The sequence below is a fragment of the Sparus aurata genome, chromosome 1 (assembly GCF_900880675.1).
Source record: "Sparus aurata chromosome 1, fSpaAur1.1, whole genome shotgun sequence".
NCBI lineage: Eukaryota > Metazoa > Chordata > Actinopteri > Spariformes > Sparidae > Sparus > Sparus aurata.
This window is the reverse complement of record NC_044187.1, coordinates 28,209,764-28,234,653: the sequence shown is the minus strand read 5'-3', so window position 1 is coordinate 28,234,653 and position 24,890 is coordinate 28,209,764. Positions and strand designations below refer to the sequence as shown.

The window sequence follows — 24,890 nt, the reverse complement described above, 5'->3', positions numbered from 1 at the left end:
AGGCCTTCTCTCAGGCATTTAATCGAAAACCCATTCAAAAACCCCCACTGACTTTGAGACGAGGGAATGGGATGTGCAACAATACTACCCGATTTCCATGTTTTGAACTCATTACTGCATCAATCTATAAACGGGTTATAAGTCGTAACTTGACATCAATCAGTGTTTGTTAATGCTTTATAGATCAGTTCAGCCAGTAATGAGTACAACACTTATGGGAAAAATCCTTTTGATTTATTTGACCATATTTTTCCACTTTACTCCTGTAAAAGCTGCAGAGGATGCTGACCAAAAACATCATTCATTAAAGGTGCAATATGTAAGAATTGCTCCTGCACTAGCAGTGTAAACACCAACACTTCCCCGGTGCGCCATGCTCTTAGTCCAAGGTGCAATATGTAAGAACTGTTCACCTTGAATTAATACTCCAAACAAATAGGGGCTGCACTGTAACTGCTAACTGCTGCTAACTGTATTCCCTTAATCCATCCATCAGTTAGCCATGCAGCTAGCCAGACTACCAGGGTGTTTAAACCACTAGCACAGGAGCTTTTTTAGGCCGATTTTTTAAAGAACAAAAACACAAACATTCTTATGTGTTGCACCTTTAAGCTTAGGCGCATTGACATATCCCTCTATCAAGTGACCTGACAGGCAAGGTGATTTTCTACACTTCCCTTCTAATGCACAAAACATGTTCCCCAAGTTCCTGGATTTGAAAACGATGCAGATTGAAGCCCAGAGATCTGGAGTCTGACCTGAGTCTAATCTTGTCACCACAGCCGAGGAAGTCTGAGCCGCTGATGTGCCGTTTGACCTCATGTGCTCCTTCACCATGTGAAGTATTTACAGAGCAGCAGAGCCTCTGACCCGCTCCCCTTCTCCCCCCCGCCGTCACCTGGCTCTTCTCAAGAGGCCTGACAGGAGGAACGCTCCGTCTGTCCACACACTGCTTCCTCACGGAGCCATACACACACACATTCCTCTATCTCTGATTTCAGTCTTCATGACCTTTATTTCCTCACAACTCGCGCACAGCACACTCCTCTCTCTTTTTAAAAACCTTTATTTACCCACGGGGGCCAGCGGAGCAGCTCCCAACTGGATTTGTTTGGGAGGTTAAGAGCCTTGCTCAAGGGCAGCTTGGCAGCCGTCGCTAAAGGAGGAGGAAACATCACTCAGCAGCACCAACAACTTCATGCTGAAGAATGCAGAACAAAAGCAGTGAAAATGAAAATGAATGAAATGCTTATTCAGGCAGACCAGCTTACTGCACAGACCTACAGCAGACACATACCTTTATTTCCTGTTTAGGCAGAGGAAGTAATGCAGTTGCAGTTTTGGGACTGTCTCTTGAGAGGGAAACACAGCAGCATCTATCCTACAAGTCATATGAACTGTGTGCTAGTATCTGCCTGTTTACATGGAGGATAAAAAGTGCACCATTTCTGCATTGAAATGAAGGAGAACTACTGGAACTTTGTTGCATACTTTGTCATGTAATTGCATTATAACATTTTTTTCCCCCCAACAAAGTTAAAACCCAGAGAAATCCATCATGTTATTCAAGGTAACAGTTTGTTTCATTTGGTTGCCCGTCGCTCCAGCTTCTAATATCCTCCCTAACCTCATGGAGAGAGTTGGAGCGTAAGGAGTGGAACTGAGCACATGTGAATAAAATGTCAACACATTAGGTTTTGTTAGTCTGTGAACATTTCTGCGTCGGAGTCTAGATGATAGATTTTCATTGACAACACACCACACAGCAGCCTCCCACATCACGCTCAGGGTGGGGAACTTTGGGTATTGCTGCTGTGTTACGGGTTGCAATTGTATAAACGTAGGTAGTCTGACAAATTATTGTCATTATGGAGTTTCCCAATTGACCAGCATTTAAATACATGACGGAGAGTGAAAAATCTGGAGGCACACTCAGCGGTATGTCGTGAGAAAAACAACATATTTCATAAGTCCTTAGCCAATGTTAGCATTCAACAACTTCCCTGCTAACATTACCATTTGATTACTTCTTTCTGTCTTTCAGTTCTGGTTTAGACAAAAATGTCTCCAAGATGTGTGTTGAAACTTATGAATTAATTTACAACTTTCCTGATCGTATCAAATTATAAGATGGAACGTGGTCGAATGCTAATGTTAGCTGTTGTCTTTACGGTTGCTGATCAATCAGGAAACAGTTAAATGATAACAATTTGTCAGATTGCCGATGTTTATCTGACTTCTGGCATCCCAGAACACAGCAGTACGGCATTTAAAGCTTCCCAGCACTGAGTGATGATTGTGGTGTCAGAGGAAAATAGCCCCAATGGGCGAATGGTCTCTGGTGGTTGTTGATGGCAATAAGTCCCATGATCCCACACTACTTCAAACACGTCATCAAACGACATTTTTCCATTTCCGTTTGTTTTTACTCAGAGATTCCTAGAGGCAGAAATGACATACTGTGCTTCGAATATTTACAATATCTTCAATTTAAATAATCTGAAAAGTAGTTTAACTACATCAAGTCATGTGAATTTCATGAAGCTAATTAGCTTTAACAGGAGCATCACCATGTGAGAGAGATGTTGAAACACAGGAATGTGGTAAAGTTTCAGGTGAATGAAAAAGCCTTCAGTGTGTGACCTCTGTCAGCTCTCTTCACCCAAACACACCCAACTTTTATCTCTTCTTCTTATCAGCTGCACTGCCAGAGAGCACACGGCTGTGTCAGTGCATATGTGTGTGTGTGTGTATTTTGGTTGCACGTTTATTTGACCAGTGAGGGCAAGCAGGCTCCGGGGTCAGGGTCATTCATTGTGTGTGTGTGTGTGTGTGTGTGTTATCAGGTCTGATGTCTGCAGAGAGACGGAGTGTAAACACTGAGTAAAGCTCTGTTTACGCTCTTTCTGACTCTCTTTCATAGATTCTCCATTAGAGCTCGCTCTGATCATCTACCAAGTGCTTCATCACGAGGGCAGAGTGGGTAAAGCAGACAGGATGTATGTAGACAGAGTGCGGTCTTAACTTAAACAAATCACTTTAGTTTGTTACATTCTTAAATATATGGTCTCCGTTCGGTGGACATTCATCCAAAGCACCTTATAGCTCCGTGACTGTGTATATGAGAGTGACCACAAATAACTGTCAGGCCTGCTGCTCACTCAAATATTTAGCAGCAGTCATGGTGAGCGCAGGTGATGAATGTGTTCAGCGTGTGTCCCATAAAAAGTTATGAGGGATTAAAAAAAAGCCTCAAAAATGTACTTAGGCACAGCAGTGATTTGATCTCCATGTAAATGTATATATATGCTAACATGCTGACAGTGAAATGTGAACTGTTTTTAAGCAAATTCAATGTTTATCATGTTCCCCATCTCAGTTTATCAAGTTAGCCTGCTAACGTTTGATGATTAGCTGTAAACATTAAGCACAACTGAGGGAAATGTAAATGGGAATGTAATTAGTGTAGCATGAATTGATTCATAAATGAAGGTATTTTTAACACTCACCAACTTTTGGCCTGATAGTGGAGCTTGAGGAAAATTCTGTGAATCACCAACGTTATCATAATTTATCCACTGTGATGTCGAGGTACTCCACAGAATAATGGTTGATCTGAAGGTGGAGGATCGCCGATTTCATCAGGATACATCCTCCGGGGACCATGAATGTGCTTAATTTCATGGCAATGCTTCCGATGGTTGTTGAGATCTGTCAGTTGGGACAGACTAACTGGCGATAGCCAGCCTAGTTGCATGAAAAATAAACCCAGTCACCCCAAACTTAACGGGTAACGCCACAAATTTTACACACCACGTACTGTTATATGAGTGAAATGCTCGACCAATGGAGTGCTTTTCAAAACCTGCTGCCTAAATTACCCACAATGCATTTAGTCTCTGAATGACTTCACTGGAAGCAATTTATCAGATTACATGCAGCTTCCTCTGGAGCCACAAAATACTTTATACAACTTTTTTCTTTCTTTTTTTACATATTACATATGCATTTCACACTTTGTGTAAAATTAGTGGAATTACCCTTTAAGTTATAGTTTGATACATACAATTGTCCAAAGAATTAAAATCTTGCAAAGCAGAACCAAATGATCAAAATTATTAATTATTATTAATCAAAAAAAATACCTGCAATTATTGTAATCATTTGAGTTACTTTTTAAGCAAAAATACCAGACAGTGAATTAAATAACTGTAGCTTTTAGACTGAAAACAAGCTATCTGAATACACCACCTTGCGTTTTAGGAAATGTAATGTATCCTTCATATCGACAAAAACAATGACTCAATTAACCAAGAAACTACTCATCAGATCAATCAACAATTATCAGTGGTTGCAGCCCTTCTTCAAACAATGACATGTCTAAGGAAAACACCGTCTGGTTTCAGTGTTTGTGTATAGAATTACAGAAGGGGAAGAGGGTCTAGATGGAGACTAAGTGCTAAGTGGATGTGATATTTTTCTCAGCCCCTACACAGCACTGTACCGTGGGTGGCAGAGGCCTGGGGGTTTTCACCTCAAACCCCAGGCTGAGTCAGGCCCAAACAGTCTTACAATTTATCAAAAACAATGAATTCAAGCCAAACTTCTAATATGGTGCAGTGACTTTGTGCCCTCACACCACTATTCAAATGTACGTTCAGTCTATGATAACAAACATAGGTAGTGAAAATAAAACTTTGGCAGAGTTTAAGACCCCTCTCCAGTTTTTTTTACTGCCACTGCTGTTTCCTTACAAACTGCTGCGGCCAGATTTACAGTAAGGCGGACCACGTCGCCGACCCAGGAAACACCGCGGGAGATTTTGTGGGGAAAGGTCTGTTTACCTTTGGGCAGAAAAACTCCACAGTCTGTGAGGTAAAATAAACTTTTTGTGTGTGTTTATGTATCAGAACTGTTCCCTCTTAAAGAGGTTATTGTTCTTTAGATTTCATAAGAGACCCAGGGAAAGAGAAACAAATACGCAGTATCCATGGTTGTACATTTGTAGCAGATGTGTGTGTGGATTTGATTTTGCACAGTTGCATCAGAGGAGACTGTTAAGAAATCAGTGAACTACCCAGGCTATAAAACATCTCACCCTTAGTAAGCTGAACCTTATGCGATGACACGCTGATCATTTCCTTTAAAGTTCCAGTATAAAGGTAAGCATATACCAGTCTCAGTCCACACAAGATAATAGAAAACACAATAACATTTTATTCCTCCAATGGTTAACACTGGCAATCATCACATCCCCTGGGACGTTAAGAGTGAAATAAAATGTAATTTATGTAATTTATTTACCAAATCATCCCATCTTGTCTTCTTTCTTGTCAAATCTTTCAACTCAGGTTGTGGCAACCTCTATCAGCTTAAACATCCTTGTTCAAGCTTGTAAAAGGAAAAGTTGTCAAAATATTGTCTTTCTTGCCTATTATTTGATAGGAATATCAACACCACTTTAATATCCGCCGGTTGAATATGAAGCTATATCCAGGAGTCTTTGCACAAAGACAAGAAACAAATGGAAACAACAAACCTGGCTCGAATGAAAGGTATCAAAGTCTGACTATAAGCACCTCCAAAGCCCAGTTTAATCTACATACAAACTGAAGTGTAAAAATGAATACTGCACCCATATAGTCATTTTTAATATTAGTACACTAATATTAATATTGACTTACAAGCACTGTGTGGTTTGGGGCCAAAATACATCTCTGATGTCCATGATCAGAACCAAACATTGCAGAGGAGCCTTTAGTTTCTGAAACAAACTCCCAGAACATGTGAGGTCTGCTCCAGCCCTGTGGTCTTTTAAACGCATATTAAGTGTTCTGAAGTAATGAAGACAAAAGACGTAGCATAATGATGACAAGAAGTAGCACTGAATCATGGGAGTTGTCATTGTCGAGCCAACCTCTGCTGAGGAAAATCTATCTGACATCACTCTGGCAGAGATCAGGTTCATAGACAAGGTAAAGTTTTACTTACATTATGTTACGTTAGTTCACTGACTTCCTTCCTCACTCTCTGAGGTATCGTGTGGCGTTTACCTAAAAGCTACTGTATTATGACAAGTGACTGAGATGAAATGGGTCATTTCCTTGAATAACATCACAGATTTCTCTGGGTTTGAACATCGCTGGAAACATATGGGATAATATAAGTACACAACTCAATGGAATATATAACAAAGACTGAGTTGTTTTTCAACATTTTAATGTTGAAATGTTATAAGTATGAATTGAGGCATCAATCATTCCTGTTAACCTCTCATTTTCCAGAGGGCATTTAAAACTATTACATTTCTATATGTTTGCTCTGCTTACATCTTTTAAATCTACTGTATTTCTACAGTTTTATTTAAATCATTGTATATATTTATCTAATCTTTTAAAAATTGTCTTATTTCTTATCTTTTTCTAGTCATGTATTTTTATGCTATTACGTCAAACACTTTGAATTGCCTTTGGGCATAAAATTTGCTATTCATATAAATTTGCTTTGCCTAAACAAACGTGTTATGAAGTGTTTTAGTGATCATTTTGTAACCTTTGGAAAGAACCATGATAGATGTTTCCTTTTGTTTCCGGTCAATGTGCTAAGCGATGCATATCCTGTCTGCTTCATATTTAATGGCCAGATATGAGATGGTGGTTTCAGTTTTCTCCCAGTGCTGTGGATCAGGTGTGAGGCAGAGAACTCAGTGCTGGGATGTGTCGTTCCGTCAACTCTGCCAAGTCAAACTTGCAGAACATTTCCACATTCTTTCCCATGAATGAAAAACATCTTTTCACACTTACAATAAATAATAAGCATCTCTTTCCTTTGTCTTGGTAGTCTCCATTCCAGTGTTCAGTTCACGTTTCCTGTTATCACCCGCCTGCCAATCCCTCAGTCCTCTGCCTTCCTCTCAGCTGCCTGGCAACTCTGCAGGGGTCCTCCTGTCTTCTCCGTCCCCCTGAGCAGTCAGTTGAAGTGGAAGTAATCTATTCCTTCCTTTAGCTGCAAAGAGTTGAGGTTCTCCTCGAGGACGCCTCCTGTCATGTCCTACACATTGAACAACAATACAAGTGAAGCAAGAGGAACAGAAAGCGTGGTGGAAGGTCAACACCGAAACACAAGAAAAACTTAAACTCTTGTATTTGCTTTGTGTTTTAGAGGTGCTATTTGTAAGAGAAGTTGATTTTTGAGTCTCATTCCCAGAGCTTTGGGATCGTAGGACGGGCCGGCCGCCAACCCAAAGCGGCGAGAATAAGGCTCAAATATCAACCTTTCTTACAAATGGCACCTTTAAATGAAGGAATTAAAGTCCTTCATGTCTTCAGTATTCTGTACTGTTTGTTTTACCTACTGAACTACAGTCAAAGGTTATATACAGTACACTCGGTTTAACAAAGTTCACATAAATTTGTTGATTGCATTTATCTGACATCTAGGAATAAAAAACGTGTGATTGAGTCCAGGGGTTTGGTGTGTGTGTGTGTGTTTGTGTGTGTGTGATATAGAACGAGAGAGAGGGAGAGTGATTGAGTCCAGGTCTCCTCGTCCTCTGACTATAATTACTTCTCCCAATTCCCATAATTGAGCAATTAGTAGCCCCCATAGGTGGGGTCACTCTGGATTTGATGTCTGAATCTGGCTAGGTGGTAAATAGGCAATTAGTGATTTGGCTGCCAGAACAGCCGTGTGTGTATGTGTGCGCACACACATGTGGTACTTTAAAGAAATAAAAACTGAACGAATAGAGTGAATCGTAAGAAAAGACTTGCAATACTTATCAGTGTTGCAAGTCTTTTGGAGCACAAAATGTTCAAAACTCGACAGTGGCAAAAACATCAGATGTTTGTACAAGCATCATGTGATCAAAGATCAGGCTGCTGTCTCTACCCATTTCCTGACTGCCTTCTGTGTGTGTGTGTGTGTGTGTGTGTGTGTGTGTGTGTGTGTGTGTGTGTGTGTGTTTGTGTGTATGTGTGTGTGTTATGTCCTGTGCCGGGCACACGCCCTTGATCATTATGTCGTTAACTTAGATTACAGACCTGAGGGACAGGCGGCCAGAAACAGCAAACATACAACACACAAACACGCTTTCTGCTCACCAGTTTAACACAGATAATGAAAGGGGCGGAGGCGTCTTTGTAGTGCAGCACTGGGATTTTTGGCTTCGGTCTTTGCTGGAGGGATATCAGGAGAGAGAGAGAGAGAGAGACCCAAAGCACATATCAATGTTGGTCACAGCTTCATCGAAATCAGAATCACTGGAATAAAGAATAAAGTTGTGACCTTTTCATTTCAATGTCTTCTTATGAAGCTTAACAAGCTCCTCCTTGCTTGAGGACCTTGTTTACACTGAATCACAATCACCCCGTTGTTCTTAGTATCCGCGGTGGTTGACCTTACCTTGGATTCCTCATACGTGTAGAAGCCTTTCTGGATCTTGTTCTCATCGACATCGCAGAAGGCCTTCACCTGATAATTGAATCAGAACGGTGGTGAAAGACAAAGGGAGACATTTTCCACCACTTCTACCCACTGAAAGGCAATAAAACAGTAAGAAATTGAAACAATTTGGCTGGTGTTGAATCTGAATGCATAGCTGGCAGTAATGTACCTTCTCCTGATTGTTCGGGCTGAGGCAGCGGTACAGCTTCCGGCCCTGCTTCCCAGCGTTCCATATGGTGAAGCTCTCCCATTGGCTAAGAACCCTCTCCTGCAGGAAGTCCACTCGCAGCTTCCAAATGGTTTCTCTGGAGACGGGGGAGATGACCCATACAAACGCAGGAAGTGTACATGCTTTAAATGAGAGATGCTGTCAAAACTGATGGATTCATTGAGTGTGAAAAAGACTCTGAACTGAGGGAGAGGAGTGGACAGATATACTTTATGCAGTGATGGAATATAACTAAGTACATTTACTCAAGTACTTGACATACTTGTATTTTACCGTTTTCATACTACAGCTGTTTTTGCGGCAAAATGGGGACTTTAACAATATGAGGCAGGTTGTTATAATGTGTATATTCCACCATCACCTCCTTCTGACACCCCCTGGGGACTGAACTGACTATGGGCGACTTCACTAACCACGACTGAATGATATTTAAATGGAAACGATCGCTCAAACACTTGTGTTTAGATCATTTGGCTAAATTGTCGATGTGTTCACAGCCTGTCTGATCGTCTGACTGCTCGTGTTTTTTCGCCCGCCAGACTGTTTCAGAGAAGCCGCCAAGTCCCTGGATCTCAGTGATTACTTTGTTGAGCGCGACGCTGACAACAACTGAAAACAATTCAAGATACAACCTCAGAATTACGACCTGAACTGTATTGAACTCACATAACCCTCTCTCCTCTTTATACACATTTTCCAAAATAATTCATAAATTGATAAAAACAACAGACAGTTTTTACAAGTGGATGGAAAAATGGCGCCTGTTTTAAATTTGCTTATTTTCCTGTTGCATGCACCTTGACTGATATGCACAGCTGCGCGCGCACACACACACACACACACACACACACACACACAGACACACACCTCTACACTCAGATATGTCTTCACACTTTATTCAGATTCTTAACCCCTTCCTCCTCTCTCTCTCTTACACACACACACACACACACACACACACACACACAGGCATGCACTGATATTGAGTAACTAGATGGACACATGCACGGGAGGTGCTGCGCTCTCATCTCCTGATGTGAGTCTAACATTGGGCCTCACTTGACAAACAAACCCAAACCCACCACCATGGAGGAGCGCGGGTGGTCTCCAGAGTGATCCTCTGTACATTCTCCATACAGGCTTTGATTCTTCTAAGACACGGCAAAACCATGGCAGAGACTTACTATAAACTCTGTCTGTATACACATACTGAAGCCTTCATCCTCCTAATACCCTGCAGATCAAGAGGCAAGCACACTTTCACGCACTCTGGTGTAGATTCGCATATGCACGCTCACATTTCTAAACACAGCCCGTCTGTGTTAAGAAGCCTCTCATCTCAGTTACTCATTGGCACCATCTTAACTTCTTTTAAACACACTTCTCACCTCACCAACATGGCCTCTACTATTACGTGTACGCGCGTGTGATACAGAGAGAAGATGATGGTTTCATTTGACTACAGAGAGGAAGTAGGTAGGCTGTGGCCGGTGACAAGAAGTAGGGGAGAGTGGAAAGCAGGCTTGAAATAGGCATCCAAAAATAGACGATAGATGAAGACGGAGAGGAGGATGATTCGGTGACGGAGTGCGTCAATGCGGGCAGATATACGAGCAGCGGACAGATGCAGCGGAGGGAGGAAGGAAGGAAGGAAGGAAAGACGGTAAAGGAAAGGAGAGAGGGATAACAGGAAAAGGTGAGATGAAAGGGAGGGAGCTGCGGGGGAGGAGGGAAAACAAGACAGACCCTCTCCTTTTGGTGCGTTTCACCTTCTGAGGCACACCTGCAGACTCTGCATGACCTTTGCTGAAGCGCAGGCAGCAGCAGGAGTGACAGGTCCTTCACTGACCCACCCATCCACACACACACGCAACAAGATCAGATTCCCTACCAACAGTGTGTGAGAGATACTAAACATTCCAAGGGGAGAAGAAAACAGGTTGAAATTCCTGATTAATATGCTGGGAAAGTGTCAGGAATTCCAAAAACATTCTAAAACTCTGAAGATTACGAAACATACGTCCATGTGTGTCTGTGTGTGTATATATTAGTGTGTGAGAGTATCAGGCCCTGAGAAAATCTGGGATGCCAGCAGGCAGCTGTGAGTAGGTGGAGGATCAACACTGTGTCCAAGTATGTGTGTGTGTGTGTGTGTTTGTGAGTGGGACTGACTCTTTCACAGAGTGTGTGGCACCCTTCTCATGGTAACGGTACACCAGCAGGCACTGGTCGACTCTGGCCACGCCCCCTCCTTGGCGAAAACTCTGGTAGAAGAAGAGCAAGTCCTCCGGCACTCCCTGGAGAGGTAGAAGTAAAGTGTGACAGGATCAATATCAGTATTGCAGTTATATATTAGAGCCTGATTGATGCATCACATGGCTGTTATTATTGGCCGATACCGGCCTACCACAGATACATTGTATCGGCAAATATTTTGTTTTCAGAGAAAACAAAGCAAAAATTCTTTGCCTTTTTATTAATGATTCAATTTCCAGTAAGGTTTACTGTTTCTGTGCACTGATGTAATTTTAGACAATAGAGTTTATTGTACACTTGTAAAATATCCGGACTCCTCCTGAAATCAGTTTTGGCATCCTGATTATCGAATTGCCATTTTCCTTCATTCACTCTGCCCGACATTGTTCAGTCGAGCTCAGACTTTTGTCAAAAACAGCGCATTCATTCCAGTTGGAACAAAGGAAAGTTTATACCTGTTGCTCTTTGACCTGAGGAGCCTGTATCTCTGACCAGATGCGAGAAGAACAAATTCCTCCAAGACTGGATGGTCAGAGTAAGCCAAGATCAACCTTGCACTCCTCAGAATTTGTCTTTCTCAAATATCTGACATAGAAAGCTGCTGTGTCCTAATCATCATGCCGGCAGTTTTTATATGATATTGGACAGCAGATCCAATAATGTCATAGGAGTGCAATACATAACCAGTTGAGTACTCATCAACTCATCAGACTCACTCTTGTTTTCTGTCTCTATTTTTCACGAATGTCACCATACAGCTGGCTATAAAGTAAGATTCATACGTTCTTACTGAGCTCTGGTTGGTCAGTTGTTTCTCTGATTGAGGGAACAGCTGTCAAAGAACACAACAGCAGGCCTATTTGACTTACCGAACAAATCTAAGTTGTGGCTGATGAATCAGAGGTTTGGAGCGAGGCAAACATTTTAAAATAAAGTGAGCAAAGACAGAAAATGGAGCTTAACTGAGGGTGGATTGACACTTGGACTGTGTTAAATTAGGGTAAGCAAGAAAGAGATAAACAAGAAAGAAACACTAATGCGGAGTGAGAAGTCTTTGGGAGCAGTTATGGGTGTGAACTCTAACCTTGCCTCCCTCGTCAAACAGTCCGACCTTCAGAGACCAGCTCCTCGAGCAGAACCATGTTGGCATGACAACTGTGGGACCATGAGACGTGTATACCTGAGACGCAAGAACAGTTCAGGCTATGTTTATAACATTTGGACATACACACTCACATACTAACTATCATACACTTCTGTATACAGTGTTCATACAGGTCCCTGTAATGGGACCAATGTAATATATTTTGCTGTCAAACCCTTAAAGATCAAAGACCTTCATGAACTAAGGACACAAAATGTCTATTTTTAACTGTCTTGCTCTATTTTAAACATAGTGGAACCAAATAGATAGGAGATCTCACTTGAAAATCCAAAAATGAAAGGAAAGGCCAACATTAAGTGTAAAGTCAAAAGATATTCCCTCATTTGGTGCATTGACGAGGACAGGTTAAACAAGATTAATGAGAGGAAACTACTACAACACAATGAGTACACCTTAATAGTATTAGATGCTGAGAGTATAAATAAAGTTTTATCATTTTCATATAAAAATCGCTTCATGTTAAATGCAAACAAACAACCAAACAAACATGTCTGCACGCGGGCTTTCACAATCAAATCCTGAAAGAGTGACTGATGTATTTAATTACATTCGGCTTCTACACACACCCGGTGCAGGAAACAACATTTTATTTCAGCTTTATAAATAAAAGAACTTCGAGTCGTGGTTAGGAATCTCTCTGGGATTTGGCGGACAGCTCAGGGATTTTTCCCCAGTTGGCTTTCAGGAACAGACAGTTGAATGGAGAGGGACTCATAAGATAACTTTGAATTCTCCAAACAAAACAGGTTAGAGTGCAGCCACATGAGCTCTCTTACAGAAGTGTGCGCTTCCTGGAGTGTGCAGGGGAAGGATACAAAATTCCACCCTTTGGCACGTGATCGTTGACTAATGAGTTTGTTTTGGCCTCTATTTCTCTTTCTAACCACAACCTCTTTAATACATCAGGACCACTTTACGGCCTCTAAAATTCTTCTCCTTATACCCCCACCTCATGCCTACGCATCCCTCCAGACCCCCACCCCTTCTTGTTCCTTATTTTCATCTGTGCGTGAGCGAGTGTTTGCTTTGTACAGCAGCAGCGTTTCTTTTTGAATCGGGGGGTCATTCCAGGTGGATGTTTCTTCGTCCCAGTGTTTCAAATGCTGAGCTTATATATCTGTGTGTACATGTGCATGTGTGTATGATTGTTCTTGGTGGAAGTGGAACACTACTGCCTAACTAAAATGCATCACAGATGAAGAAAATTGTGAAAAACATCTGGATTCAGCCAGACGAACAGCTGGACAGAATCGAGTGAATGAGTGTGTGTGTGTGTGTGTGTGTGTGTGTTTGTGTGTCCACCTACGTACCACTCCTCTCCCTTCTGTTGTAATATTGCAACATTTTGCAGATGTATGCTGTGGCCAAAAGCATGAATAAGGGGAATAAGAATGAGTTCTGGGAAACCAAGGGGACAGAAAGGGGGAGACAGTCAGCGTGGATGGGAGAAGTAAGTGGGGTTGGGCAGGTTTAGGATAACCATATCTAATGTACTACAGATGAACGCTCAGGTTCCAGCTCTGGATCAGGTTAAACGAGCACCACCCTGCGTAAATCTCTGGTTTAACTCCCTTAGATTCAGTTTCTTTTACCCAGAAACTGAAAGTAAGGGCCCATGAAGTGAAGCAGGAGAAGGGGAAGGGAAAGGAGCTGCTTCTAAGCCCGCAGAATCAATGTATGATCTCATTCTCATGCTCCATGAAACTTAATATCATATAAATATCCTGGAATGTCTGCTAAGGAGTTATGCAGACGGTGTGTGCGTGTGTGCGTGTGTGTGTGTGAGTGTGTTTCAGAGAGAGCGGGTCCAGGTTGTCTTGTATCCTTGGTGACAGTGTGTTTTGTTCAGTTGATTTCCATCTCTACATAAATGGAAATGCTGCCAGTGGTTTACTTTTTACATCACTCGCTGCCTTATCATTCGGTGATTAACTGGACTATCTTGTGTGGTCAAAGTTTTAAGTTGTAAAAGTTGAAAGATTTTCACTCAAAAACACCTCGAGGGGCAGTGTCTAAGCTATGGCTATAATTTGAAGGTCACTCCAAACAAATAGGGGGCAGAATTATCTTCTAACTATAAAGCAAAGAGTCGCTGTCCGTCTGCCCGCTGTATGTTATGTCCTTCACACATAGCAGGGTGTTGCTGAGGACCCGAGGAAGCCTGGTGTCGAATTTGGTGCAATTTGGACACATGACATATTCAATATAAAAAACAGCGAGTACCACTCTGTGCAGCGGCGGTGGTGTGGCTTCAGCTCACTGGCTTCATGACTCTGCTCACACGCGATCCCCCTCTCGTGATCTCATGGGGAAGCAGATGTAAACAAAATAGAGATCACTGTGGTGCAACAACTTGCGGAAGTTACAAAAAAGTTGACAAAAGCAAAAGGTTACTTGAGTCTGGAAGCGTTAGGTGGCAAAGTCAACAGGGGTTGTCTATTCTTCCACGAGAACTGGAGGTGAGATTGGAAGTTTCTGTGAAAAGCAAGATGCTAGCTAGCGTTAGCTAAAGTGCTAAACTGTTCATTGCTAGGCAGAACTGTCAGCTGCCCAGGGATGCCTCTCTTATTTGTTGCCGTGGTCTTGCTCGGAAACTAGGGTTGTGATCATGCAGATTTTAAACCATAATATCAAAAACGTTTGCTATTATTGGGGCGGCCTGATGAGGCTTTGAGCAGTTCAGTTAAGGAGTTGAACTGGGCCCTGACCTTGGATCAGAGGAAGATAGTGGTGTTTACATCGCGCGCAATTGAGCCCAGTTCAACCAGGATCAGCAGCTTCCAAGTGAATGCGGCTGGACGCCGAACTGAGACAAAACAGAACAGACCGATCCCAGTTTGAAGACAGGTGATTTAGTACAGCTCCGACAAGGACCCTGACTCCAAGAATGAATAAAACGGCAGGCAGGGACGAAAAAGGAGTTAAGCAGGAGAAGTGTGAGAGGAAGTAAGGTCTTCACATCTGACTCAGTGACCTGGGGATTATTTTGACAGAACCAGAGGTGATTGTTGAAACAAAGAAAGGACAGACAGATTGGGTGAATTGCGTTTTGTTTCTGTCAAGTTGGAATGAAATGCAGTTAATCTTTGGGTGGAATTTGAATTCAGATGGTGTTCAGTTTTCAGTTTTCTGATTGTAAGGAAAACAGAAAATGGTTAATTTACTGACATTTGAAGGTTTGTTTATTTATATGAATAAAAAGCTAAAAGAGCTTGTGAAACATAGGAAACTATCACCTCCTATACATCTCCCAGCTGAAACAACAGGGAGCTGTCAGATAAAAAAAATGGTTTTACAAAACAGGGGTGCTAGCTGGTTAGCAGTATTGTGTTGCAGTAGACATCTCTGCAACACAATACACAGACGTCTCTTCACACTCTGCTGATAATGTCAGTTAATCTTCTGAATATCTTAAATTAAAGTTATGTTTATATTTTACATATCGTCTGATGTTGTCATAAAGTATTTCCTATCCATATATTTTTTTTCTGATATAAACTGTCTAAACATCAACATCAGTTTCGCTAATCGCAGTGTGATGTGAGTTTATTTACAGACATCACTGTGCCAGAGAAGCAACATTTGAAATGGTCTGATCAGGTGATATTAGAGGTGAGACATGTCAGATGACACATGGATCCTGACCATTCAGAACTTGCCATCTTCATTTATTTCACCATCTGCGAAAGCAGGAAGCTCCGACTCCAGCTGCTCTGGCACAACAGCAGCCATTTTTCAGTTCTGGGCCGTAAAACAAGTTGAGGCTGAGCCTTTTTGCTTCCTGATTTGTTTACAGTAACTATACTGTTGTCTTTCACACAGTAGTATACTACAATAAGAACTATATCAGCTGAAACAAAAACACGATAAAATGAAGTTTCCACTGCCAACAGTTTCCACTATGGACTACCCTCAGCAGACAGCTGGCAGTGTGACAGTCTGTTTCCTGTGGTGGGACTGAGATGGACGGAGAGATGCTGCGTCCTCCGTCCAGCCCGCTGCCACATTTCCGTGGAAACTGCAGACGGCAGGTACGTATCCTGTTTCTGTCTGACCTGGTTGCTGCCTGGCACATGACCTCTTCCATCCACACAAACACATACACAGACATAGCATGTGTGCCCACACACACACACACACACACACACACACACTGTGCCAGGCGAGGGTATTTACCTGTGTGATGAGCTGATCCTGACTGATTGTGTTGATCCAGCGAGTGTAACGCTCAGTTGACCCCTCTGGAAGCCTCTGCACTTTACAGCCAATCAGCTATCATGAAAACACACATACATGTACAGTGTATATGAGTATGGCATGTTTTTTCTGTCAGAAACCTCTAGAAACATTTCCAGAAAGTCTGGAAAATTGTGTTATGTTACTAGAATGTTTCTTTGTCATGGGTTAGTGTAAAGCTGTAAATCACTTCTGTTTTTGACAGTATGACCATAAAGGTACAGCTAAACAGTCTAACAATCAAAAAAAACCATCAATGTTTAAAGGTCCGGTACACAACATTCAGCCTCACTAGATGTCGAGAAACAACTGTTTGCTATGAAAAGATGTAGTAGAGTAAAGATGTCCTGAGCTGACCGTGACGTCACACTCCCTCTTTGTGTTTCCTGTTTTTCATTTTAGAAAGCCGGTCCAGCTCCTTCCAGAAGCGTTGGACTGCTCAGTTTATAGTTACAGTGAACAGGGTTGGGTACAAACACCAGAATCAAGACTGCAATTGCATGAAAATAGGTCTACCTACCCTTCGACACTTCAAAAGTAGCCCATTTCCGCAGGAAAACAGCAGACTTCCGCGAGAAGCAAATAATACATCCTCTCGCTTGCCTAATGTACTTACATTGTCACTTGACGTGGTCAACAAAAGGGTAACTATATTCCGTTATCTCATGTGTTGAGGGGATGTTATTACATACAGCGGCCACTATAGTTTCTCCTATACGCTTGGTGAAACAAGATGTATTTAGCTGGTTGCAACTTGCAACCTCGCCACTAAATGCCGCTAAGTCATCCCCACTGGAATAATAATAAAATAATAAATAATAATAATAAATAATAAAACTGTTGATGGAGGGAAAACTAATTACAACAAATTCATCAGTTAACTGTTTAAATCATTTTTCAACCAAAGACCTGTTCGTTCCAGCTTTTCAAATGTAAATATTTGCAGCATTACTTTGCCATTTATGATAGCAATGTGAATATCTTTAGGTTTTGGGCAGTTTTTCACTAAACATGACGTTTTAAAATGTCACAGTTGGCTCTGAAAACTAGTGATGCAAAGTTCCTGACATTTTACAGGTCAAACAATTCATTGATGAAAACAATGGTTAGTTAGATCAACATTATGTAGAAATTGGCATTTTGTGTGATTTGGCGCCCCCCACTGTTACACCACTCTCCCATATACAAATCCCAGGTCTATCGATTTGTCAGATGTACTGTTGGTGCTAACTGCAAACAAAACTCACTGTTACACTGTGATCCTGCTCTCTCACTATAGTTACATAGTGCAGAAACAAGTGATAGAGACATCGTTCATCCTGTTACAAGACACTGTACCATCAACATGTTGTATACAGCGATAGTATAACAATAAAGAGGGCCTTACATGAAGAAGAGAGAGGTAACACAGAAGTGAAAAATAAAACAGGACCACATATTTATCCAGCACCCTAAAATATTACAGTCATAACAGAGGGAGTCAGGTTGTTTGTGCAGGGCAGCAAGCCTGCTGTCTCCATGCTGTCTCCCTCACTTCCCTCACACACATGACCTTTAACCTCTGACCTGGCAGACCACAGAAAGCATCAACACCGGATACTCACACTGTTACGCATGCCAACTGCATAGAAGCGCACACACACACACACACACGCTCACTGCACAACCTTTTTGATTTTCAGGGAGGGATCGGTCAGAGAGAGAAAGGAAAGTGGAGGGAGGGATGCAAGGAGTAAAGAAAGGGAGGAGGGGTGGAGGGTGAGTGAAACAGAGAGGGAAGGAAGTGAGTAAGCAAATACTTGAGGGAGAACTTACAGAGTTTGGGTGGAGGAGACATGCCTCATACTGCAGACGAACTCTTTCAGGCAACATAACATCATCCTGGAGAACCAAAGATTATCAATTTACACACAGACGACATGTTCATTATAGTAAATATAGTTATATATATAGTTACCATTACATAACATGTGAGCTGTCAGCATCTACAGTATCTATACCACAAGTTAGCTAAACATCTATTTCAGAGTGATAGGTAGTTTGCAAGCAAGCCAGATAGCTAGCAAGACAGTTTATTAATCTCGACAGGGAAACTGCAGTTTTACAGCAGCTTCTTCACATAAGATACAATTAAAATGCTGACATAAAATAACTTGTGTAAAATGGAGACACAAAAATATTAATAAAGAAAGAAACATCTCAATTGTAACACCCGTACACTTAAACTTACATAAGCAACACATTTGTTTCCTGGCCTTTGTGTGAAGACAGAAGGCAGATGTTTATAAAGGACTATTTAAATGAAGAGACAAAGATAAGTTTCAGTTGAAGGTTTCAGAGGAAAAGGCGCTCGAGGATATGAAAAGTGTTGATCAGCAGGACAGAAATAAATGTAAGAGAACAAAAAGAAGAAGTGGACTGTTTTCTGAGAAAGCAATCTTATTTTCATTGTGGGGCGACCGTGGCTCTGGTTGTAGAGCGGGGCTGCCTATGTTTGCAGGGTCGGCCGTGCAATCCCTGCCCGGCCAATTTGAGGTGGTGGTCGGAGGGGCCGTAGGCCGTCAGTCTGACACAGGGCAGCTGTGGCTACTATCGTAGTTTACCACCACCAATATGACTGTGTGTGAATGCATGGAACCTGGAACCCTGTGTCTTGAAAAGCGCCATACAAATCCAATCCATATATTGAGTTTTCATTTAATTCTGGCAACAGTCTATTAGCAGAATAATAGAAAAAAACATGTACTGTATGACTCAGAAACAAAATAAATATGAATGTGAGATCACAAATTAAGATGTTGTGGCCTTCGATTAGCATTTTTAACAACTCAGCCTTCAGACAAGTGACCTCAAAGCACCAATGGCAGACATTCACATGAACATGCACACAAAAGACTCACTCACACACACACACACACACACACACACACACACACACACGTATATCAAGTACGACTCTCCGGTCATTAATCATGTGTTCTGACAGGTCTGACAAACAGTCCGTGAGCTGCTTATGTGTCTACATACAGCCTGTATATCTGAACAAACCAACATGATCTAATTAGTTTTGACTCACTACTGTATGTTTTATGGAAAACATCTGGGTGAAATGAAACATGTTCTCTGACACACACACACACACACTTACCGCATCCTGAAAGCACAAGTATTGTCCGCAGCTCTGAGATATTGCCTTATTCTTGGCATATCCCACTGAAAGAAAAAACAACAGTGTATATTTATGTTAGTGTGTGTGGGTGTGTGTGTGCATTTCCAGTATGATATTCAATCATTGCACATGTGGCAACATCAAAAATAACCTAATCACAGTCACACACATGAGGCTGGGGGCCCATCCCAGCGATCATCATGCTGTTTCATTTCTGTCAAACGTTACTGATCCCTATATACAGTCCTAGGATATTCTGGGAAAATGTCACAAGAGTCTGAGCATATTGATCTAACTCTATGACAAGCTGAAGAATCTGAGATATGATTGAAAGCTCCAGAAAGGCTAGTAACTGAGCTTTGACTTACATGTGTTGTGCAATTTAACTGATTGTAGGGCCATCACTCCTTAAAAACTGTCTGATCAATTCCTTTCATTTGTCTATTCTTTAAGTCAACATATCTGGCTTCATATAATGAACTTCTGTTCATAGTTTGAACAGATTATCCAATCAGGACCTGGATTGATTGCCTATCAGCAACCTAATAGTCTACTGACCTCCTCGGGGCTGTGCAGAGTCGTGACCAGAGATCACTACAGAGATGCCCCTCGCCTCCAGCCTCTCCCTCCATCCCTCCACCACTTTCCTGGAGTCATCCTTAAGGACACAAACATACACAGAATTTGAACGTCAACTGAAGTCTCATATTCTGAGAAAAAATTAACCTCTCGGATCACTGAAATGGCAACAAACCGACTCACAGTGCTTGCGTCGTCAAAGACAGACAGCTCCATGGTTCCAGTGAAGTCCTGGTATAACACGGCCTGCAGACATTCGTCCAGCCAGCAGGATGCATTGTACATTGGCATGACAATACTCTGATCTCAGAAAACACAGAGAGGGATTTTTACAGTTGGTGCACACAGCGAAAAAAAAACAAATAAATCCTAGCACAGCATGAAAATAAATAAGAGGAGTTACATTGAAAAATAGAGGAAACTGCTGCTTGTGACACTTCTTAAGATTAATTCTGATTGATTTCTTAATTTAACAGTGTACCAGTGTTAATAAGAAGACCTTAGTTCTTATATTATCTCAGTACATCACTGTTGGCTGTGTACGGGAGAGTGTCAGTCTGTCACCCACCACATCCACTGCCCTCTCCTCCTCCTGCCGCCCCCCCGGCGGTGTTTCCGCTTCATTGTCGTCGTTGCGGAGCCGCTTCGGTGGGTTCATGTCTGAGCCACCCCCGGTCCCTCTGCCCGGAGAGTCCGCTACTTGTCTGGGCAATGAAACAGCCGCAAGCCGACGTCTGAACTCAGTTTAGCAGACTGAATGTGGGATTCAACATAGCTGAAAACAATGAAGTTGAGCCGAGTGGCGTTCAGAAGTAGTCGGAGACGAGCAGTAACTCACGCGCGGTAACATTACACGTGAGAAAAAATATCAGTTACAAGTATTTTTTTGAACTGTTCTGTTACTTTAATGGATCCAAGTCAACAAAAACACATTTTGAAAGGTCTTCTGTGCATTTAAGTGACGGTAAAGGCGACAAATTAAACAAAACGTGTAGTCAACACTCGCTGCTAGTGGAACTGCTTCACAACTTCCGCAAACACTGACTTCCTGACGCTCATTGGCTCGTGCAAAACACGGACAGACACCAGATTCGCTAAAGCTGACTGTCAATCATCTAGAATAGTGACGTCTCAGATATCTTGTGAAAAAGCTGTCTGGCTTCGTGTGTGTGTGTCTGTGTATCGCGGAAAAGGCTGTTTTAAAGGCTGTTACATTTTTTATTTACTTTTCTCTCAAAGAAATACTTATATAATGCAAAATAATAAAACTGAACATTTCAAAATGAAAATATACAATGTGACGGAATTGGCATACATTCATACTCATCGAATAAGCATTTAAAATATTAAATACGCATCATTTAAATATTGCTTGAAATATTTATTCTATATGCCTGGAATTTCATGAATTTATGTTTTGTTTATTCAGAAGGACAACTACAGCGTGATTTAACTTTCTTTTTTTGTTTCATTTTCAAATACATTTCCGATCATTTTTGTTGATCAAGACAAATGCTAACTGAAAAATGTTCCCTTCATATCTCCGTACCTGTTTTGTTAGAAACAGTTGCTGCTCTCTATTCTCTTTAATAGGGAACCACATGTTTTTTTTTTTTTATGTTAACATTGGCAGCGTGGGAGGTTTGTCTTGGTGAGGAGACAGAAAAATAGGATGGGCTGAAATATTGTTTTTGACCGTTTTCATTTTCTCTAGTGTCAGTGTGTGTGTGTGTGTGTGTGTGTGTGTGGTTCATTGCAGTCTGTTTAATTGTATGTTTTGTACTAGTCTGCCACATCCGGTTGTCGTATCAGTATGTGTGAGTTAAAATGGCACAGCACTGAACTTAAAGCAGCGATACTCCAACAGTTCAATTCATGAACTGAGTCAGGGAATCAAACAGCATCACTCCTGGATTATGAAATATCCAAACTCTGGAGTACAGAAATCACTTTAATCCTCCTTTTAATCCTTTAATTGTTCTCTTTGGTTGCTGTGATAAAACAATTCATGAGCACTTAAAAAGACAAAAGCTGCTTAGCTTCTTGCCCACTTCCTCTCTACTGTAGCTAAAGTCCCCATGATATTTTTAATGAAGACCTCAGTTTCACTTCACAGAAACACAATCCCGCTAAATCAGGGCACCACTCACACAGGATGTTGTTCAGAGATTGTGCTGCAGTATAATTGCTCCCACATTGCAGCAGCATCTCCACCAGACTTTGCTTAATTTATCACTTTGAACGCGTCTTTAAATTGGACTGATGCCTCACTGCAGGCCAGGAACAACAGCTCCAAAGGGGGGGGGGGGGCATACCAAGGCCAGGATCAGGGATTATTCTCTCATGCTTGAGTGCATGATAAATAGGATCAAGAGGGAACGTGCCCTGGCTGTACAGACGCAACACCTTGCACACACGCCTGCTTGACAGGATAGTTCGTAAAAAAGACGATGTGTGCTCTCATGAAAACAGCTAACAAAGATACATTTTGTTAAATGTTTGGAATCACTGTGAGAGTCTGCAGACGTCTTCCATTGAGCCCTGCAGGAGTGTTGCACTGGGCCTGTGAGGCAAAGCAGATATTAATTTCTGACTCATAGAGATTAATAGTTTCAGACAGCCATGCATGATTAACTAAGAGTCGAGCATATTACTCAGGTGTTTCACTCCCAGAGGTTTAGGTGGAGGTTATGAGTCCCTCTGAGTCTGTTCAGACTGTGGCTGTGAAGTTTCTTCAGGCCGTTGCACTGCAGGTCCACAGGGTCTCTCATACACTTTTGCAATAAAACAAAATACTCTGCACTCGCTCTCACAACCGGTCTCACAATCTATCACCGCCGCCTGTTTGCCTGCCTCCCTCCACCAAATCAACACCACATGGCGATGTCGCATTTCAAACGTGCACACGAGTTGAGTTACGGTATCTGGAGGTCGAGACTGCAGCTGTTTCGATCTGTGATCTGACTGCATTTGTTTTTGTTGGGCAGAAGTTGCAGACTTTAAAGGGATGGGAAGTGTACGAGTGTGGTGGGCGATGTGGCCATGATTGGATTTCCTTCTTTCATGTTGTTCTGCTTCGGGATTTGTGCCTAGTTGACCTTTAGAACCTGGCAATTTATCGGTTATCCAATATTGTCTGCTGATATTGTCCCATCGCAGATATATTGATATCGGTCGATATGAAACTGTGCTTGTGATGATTTATAAATTAAGTGTAAATTAAATGAGTTTTAACCTGAAGAATATCGGTCAGGCTCTAGTTGTAATGTATCTTGTGCAACGACATGTGCACAGTCACACACACACAAGCCCACACGGATATTCGACACACACCATGTTGACAGCGGCCATTGTCAGTCGTTCTTTCATTTTAAAACTTTGTCAAGAGCAAGAAATTTCCACAACTGGCCGTACTGCCAAGTAGATTTCCCCTTGACTTAAGTGGACAACAATGTAACTGGAAAAATTGAAAAAGCCCAATTTCCATGATCCCAGTGACCAAAACATTAGTTTTATGTACTGATTGTCTTAAGAGCAGGGTAAGTTAAAGGTGCAATATGTAGTTTTGGGGCAGAACATTGATTCAGAGGAGAGTTTTTTTTATTCCTAAACAAACTAAATAGACAGACTCTCTTTGTTTTCATGACTGAATAAACAGAATAAACAAACTGACCTTAAAGGACAACACAGTTTCATACTGTTTTACTTTATATTTGGAGGACCCTGCCAGCTTTCTAGCTTCAAACAGTGTTCCTAATTCTCTCTCTCTCTTTGATGTGTACATGCTAAAAATGCTAGATCTGAAAGTCAGTGGTAGAAGCATTCAGATCCTTTACAGGTCGAAGTTCTGCATTTAAAATCCAGGACGGGTGTGTAAAATTTTAATCTATGAAGTGAAGTGAAGTGAAATGTACAATATTTGCCTGAGATGTATTTGAGTAGAAGTATAAAAGTGGATACACTCAAGTAATGTACCACTCATTTACACTTAGGTACCGCACCTGAGTAAATGTACTTTCTTCAGTGAGAGAAAAGAAGATGTTTACAGCAGAGATCATCAGTTTCCTTTCTTCAGAGAGTGTAGGGCGTTCCCATCATCAGTGAAATCAGCTGCTGCTGTGTTTGGCTGGATTTAAAAAAGCACACACACACACACACACACACACACACACACACACACACAGCTGGATGTGGTGTTACCATGTAACACCTCATCACCACTGTGGTACAGCTGTTGTTTTTCGGTGCTAAGTCTTGGAACATGAAGTGTGCTGGCTGCTGTCTGAGTCGCTCACTGACATGTAGTTGTGTACATTTTGAATCACAGTTGCGAAATAATCACCTCTGACTGAATAGCTCGAAAGCAAAACTGCAGGGTGCAGACTGTGTTGATACTACCATCTAGTGTTGAATGAGCGGAACAGCTCGTATCATCTCCACGCCTCACTTAGCAACAACCTACAGTGCACACACTCTGGTCTTGGTCCCTGTCATGTTAGTGTATGTGTGAGTGGTGGACAAGCAGAACGTTTAATAGCTGTTTAAATGAATGCAACTGTTCTTGGTAGAGTGTGGTCGAAGAAAGAAACGTGCCCTCGGCTGAATCTGCAGCTCCCATCTACTTTACAACAATCTTAGACTTATTACAGAGATGACTGGCGACAACTTTACTCTTTGGTTCAGGCTCATGACTCTCATGATTTTGGTAGAGCAGGCAGCTATTTTCTAAAGAACACACTATACACTACCTGCTCAGCAACAGACATCAGGCAAATGTGGTTAGCGACTAGCTTGTGAAAATGCAACAGTGC

The 24,890-nt window shown here is 41.8% G+C and overlaps 1 protein-coding gene across 2 annotated transcripts; it reads right to left on the bottom strand.

Moving 5' to 3' along the window:
• Positions 1–5,194: 5,194 nt before the first annotated feature.
• Positions 5,195–21,106, bottom strand: qtgal (queuosine-tRNA galactosyltransferase). 2 transcript variants are annotated; one of them, XM_030414099.1, is made up of 12 exons: positions 20,648–21,106; positions 20,263–20,379; positions 20,059–20,158; positions 19,480–19,544; positions 18,147–18,212; positions 16,272–16,367; positions 12,015–12,110; positions 10,847–10,971; positions 8,615–8,750; positions 8,404–8,472; positions 8,103–8,177; positions 5,195–7,050 (listed from the first exon to the last, which is right to left on the bottom strand). In XM_030414099.1, the coding sequence occupies exons 1-12, from the start codon at positions 20,735–20,737 to the stop codon at positions 6,970–6,972; spliced, it is 1,116 nt and encodes a 371-aa protein (XP_030269959.1). In that variant the 5' UTR covers positions 20,738–21,106; the 3' UTR covers positions 5,195–6,969. The 2 variants fall into 2 exon arrangements, with proteins under 2 accessions (XP_030269959.1, XP_030270048.1); XM_030414188.1 differs by lacking the exons at positions 16,272–16,367; positions 18,147–18,212; positions 19,480–19,544; ... (1 more) ...; positions 20,263–20,379; positions 20,648–21,106 and adding an exon at positions 14,319–15,251.
• Between the last annotated feature and the right edge of the window lie 3,784 nt (positions 21,107–24,890).

Coding starts and splice junctions, on each gene's coding strand:
- qtgal (XM_030414099.1), bottom strand. CDS start 20,737: ATGAACCCACCGAAGCGGCTCCGCAACGACGACAATGAAGCGGAAACA. Junction 20,380..20,647: donor AGGAGAGGGCAGTGGATGTG/GTGGGTGACAGA, acceptor TTCTGAGATCAG/AGTATTGTCATGCCAATGTA. Junction 7,051..8,102: donor TCATTATCTGTGTTAAACTG/GTGAGCAGAAAG, acceptor TTCAATGTGTAG/GACATGACAGGAGGCGTCCT.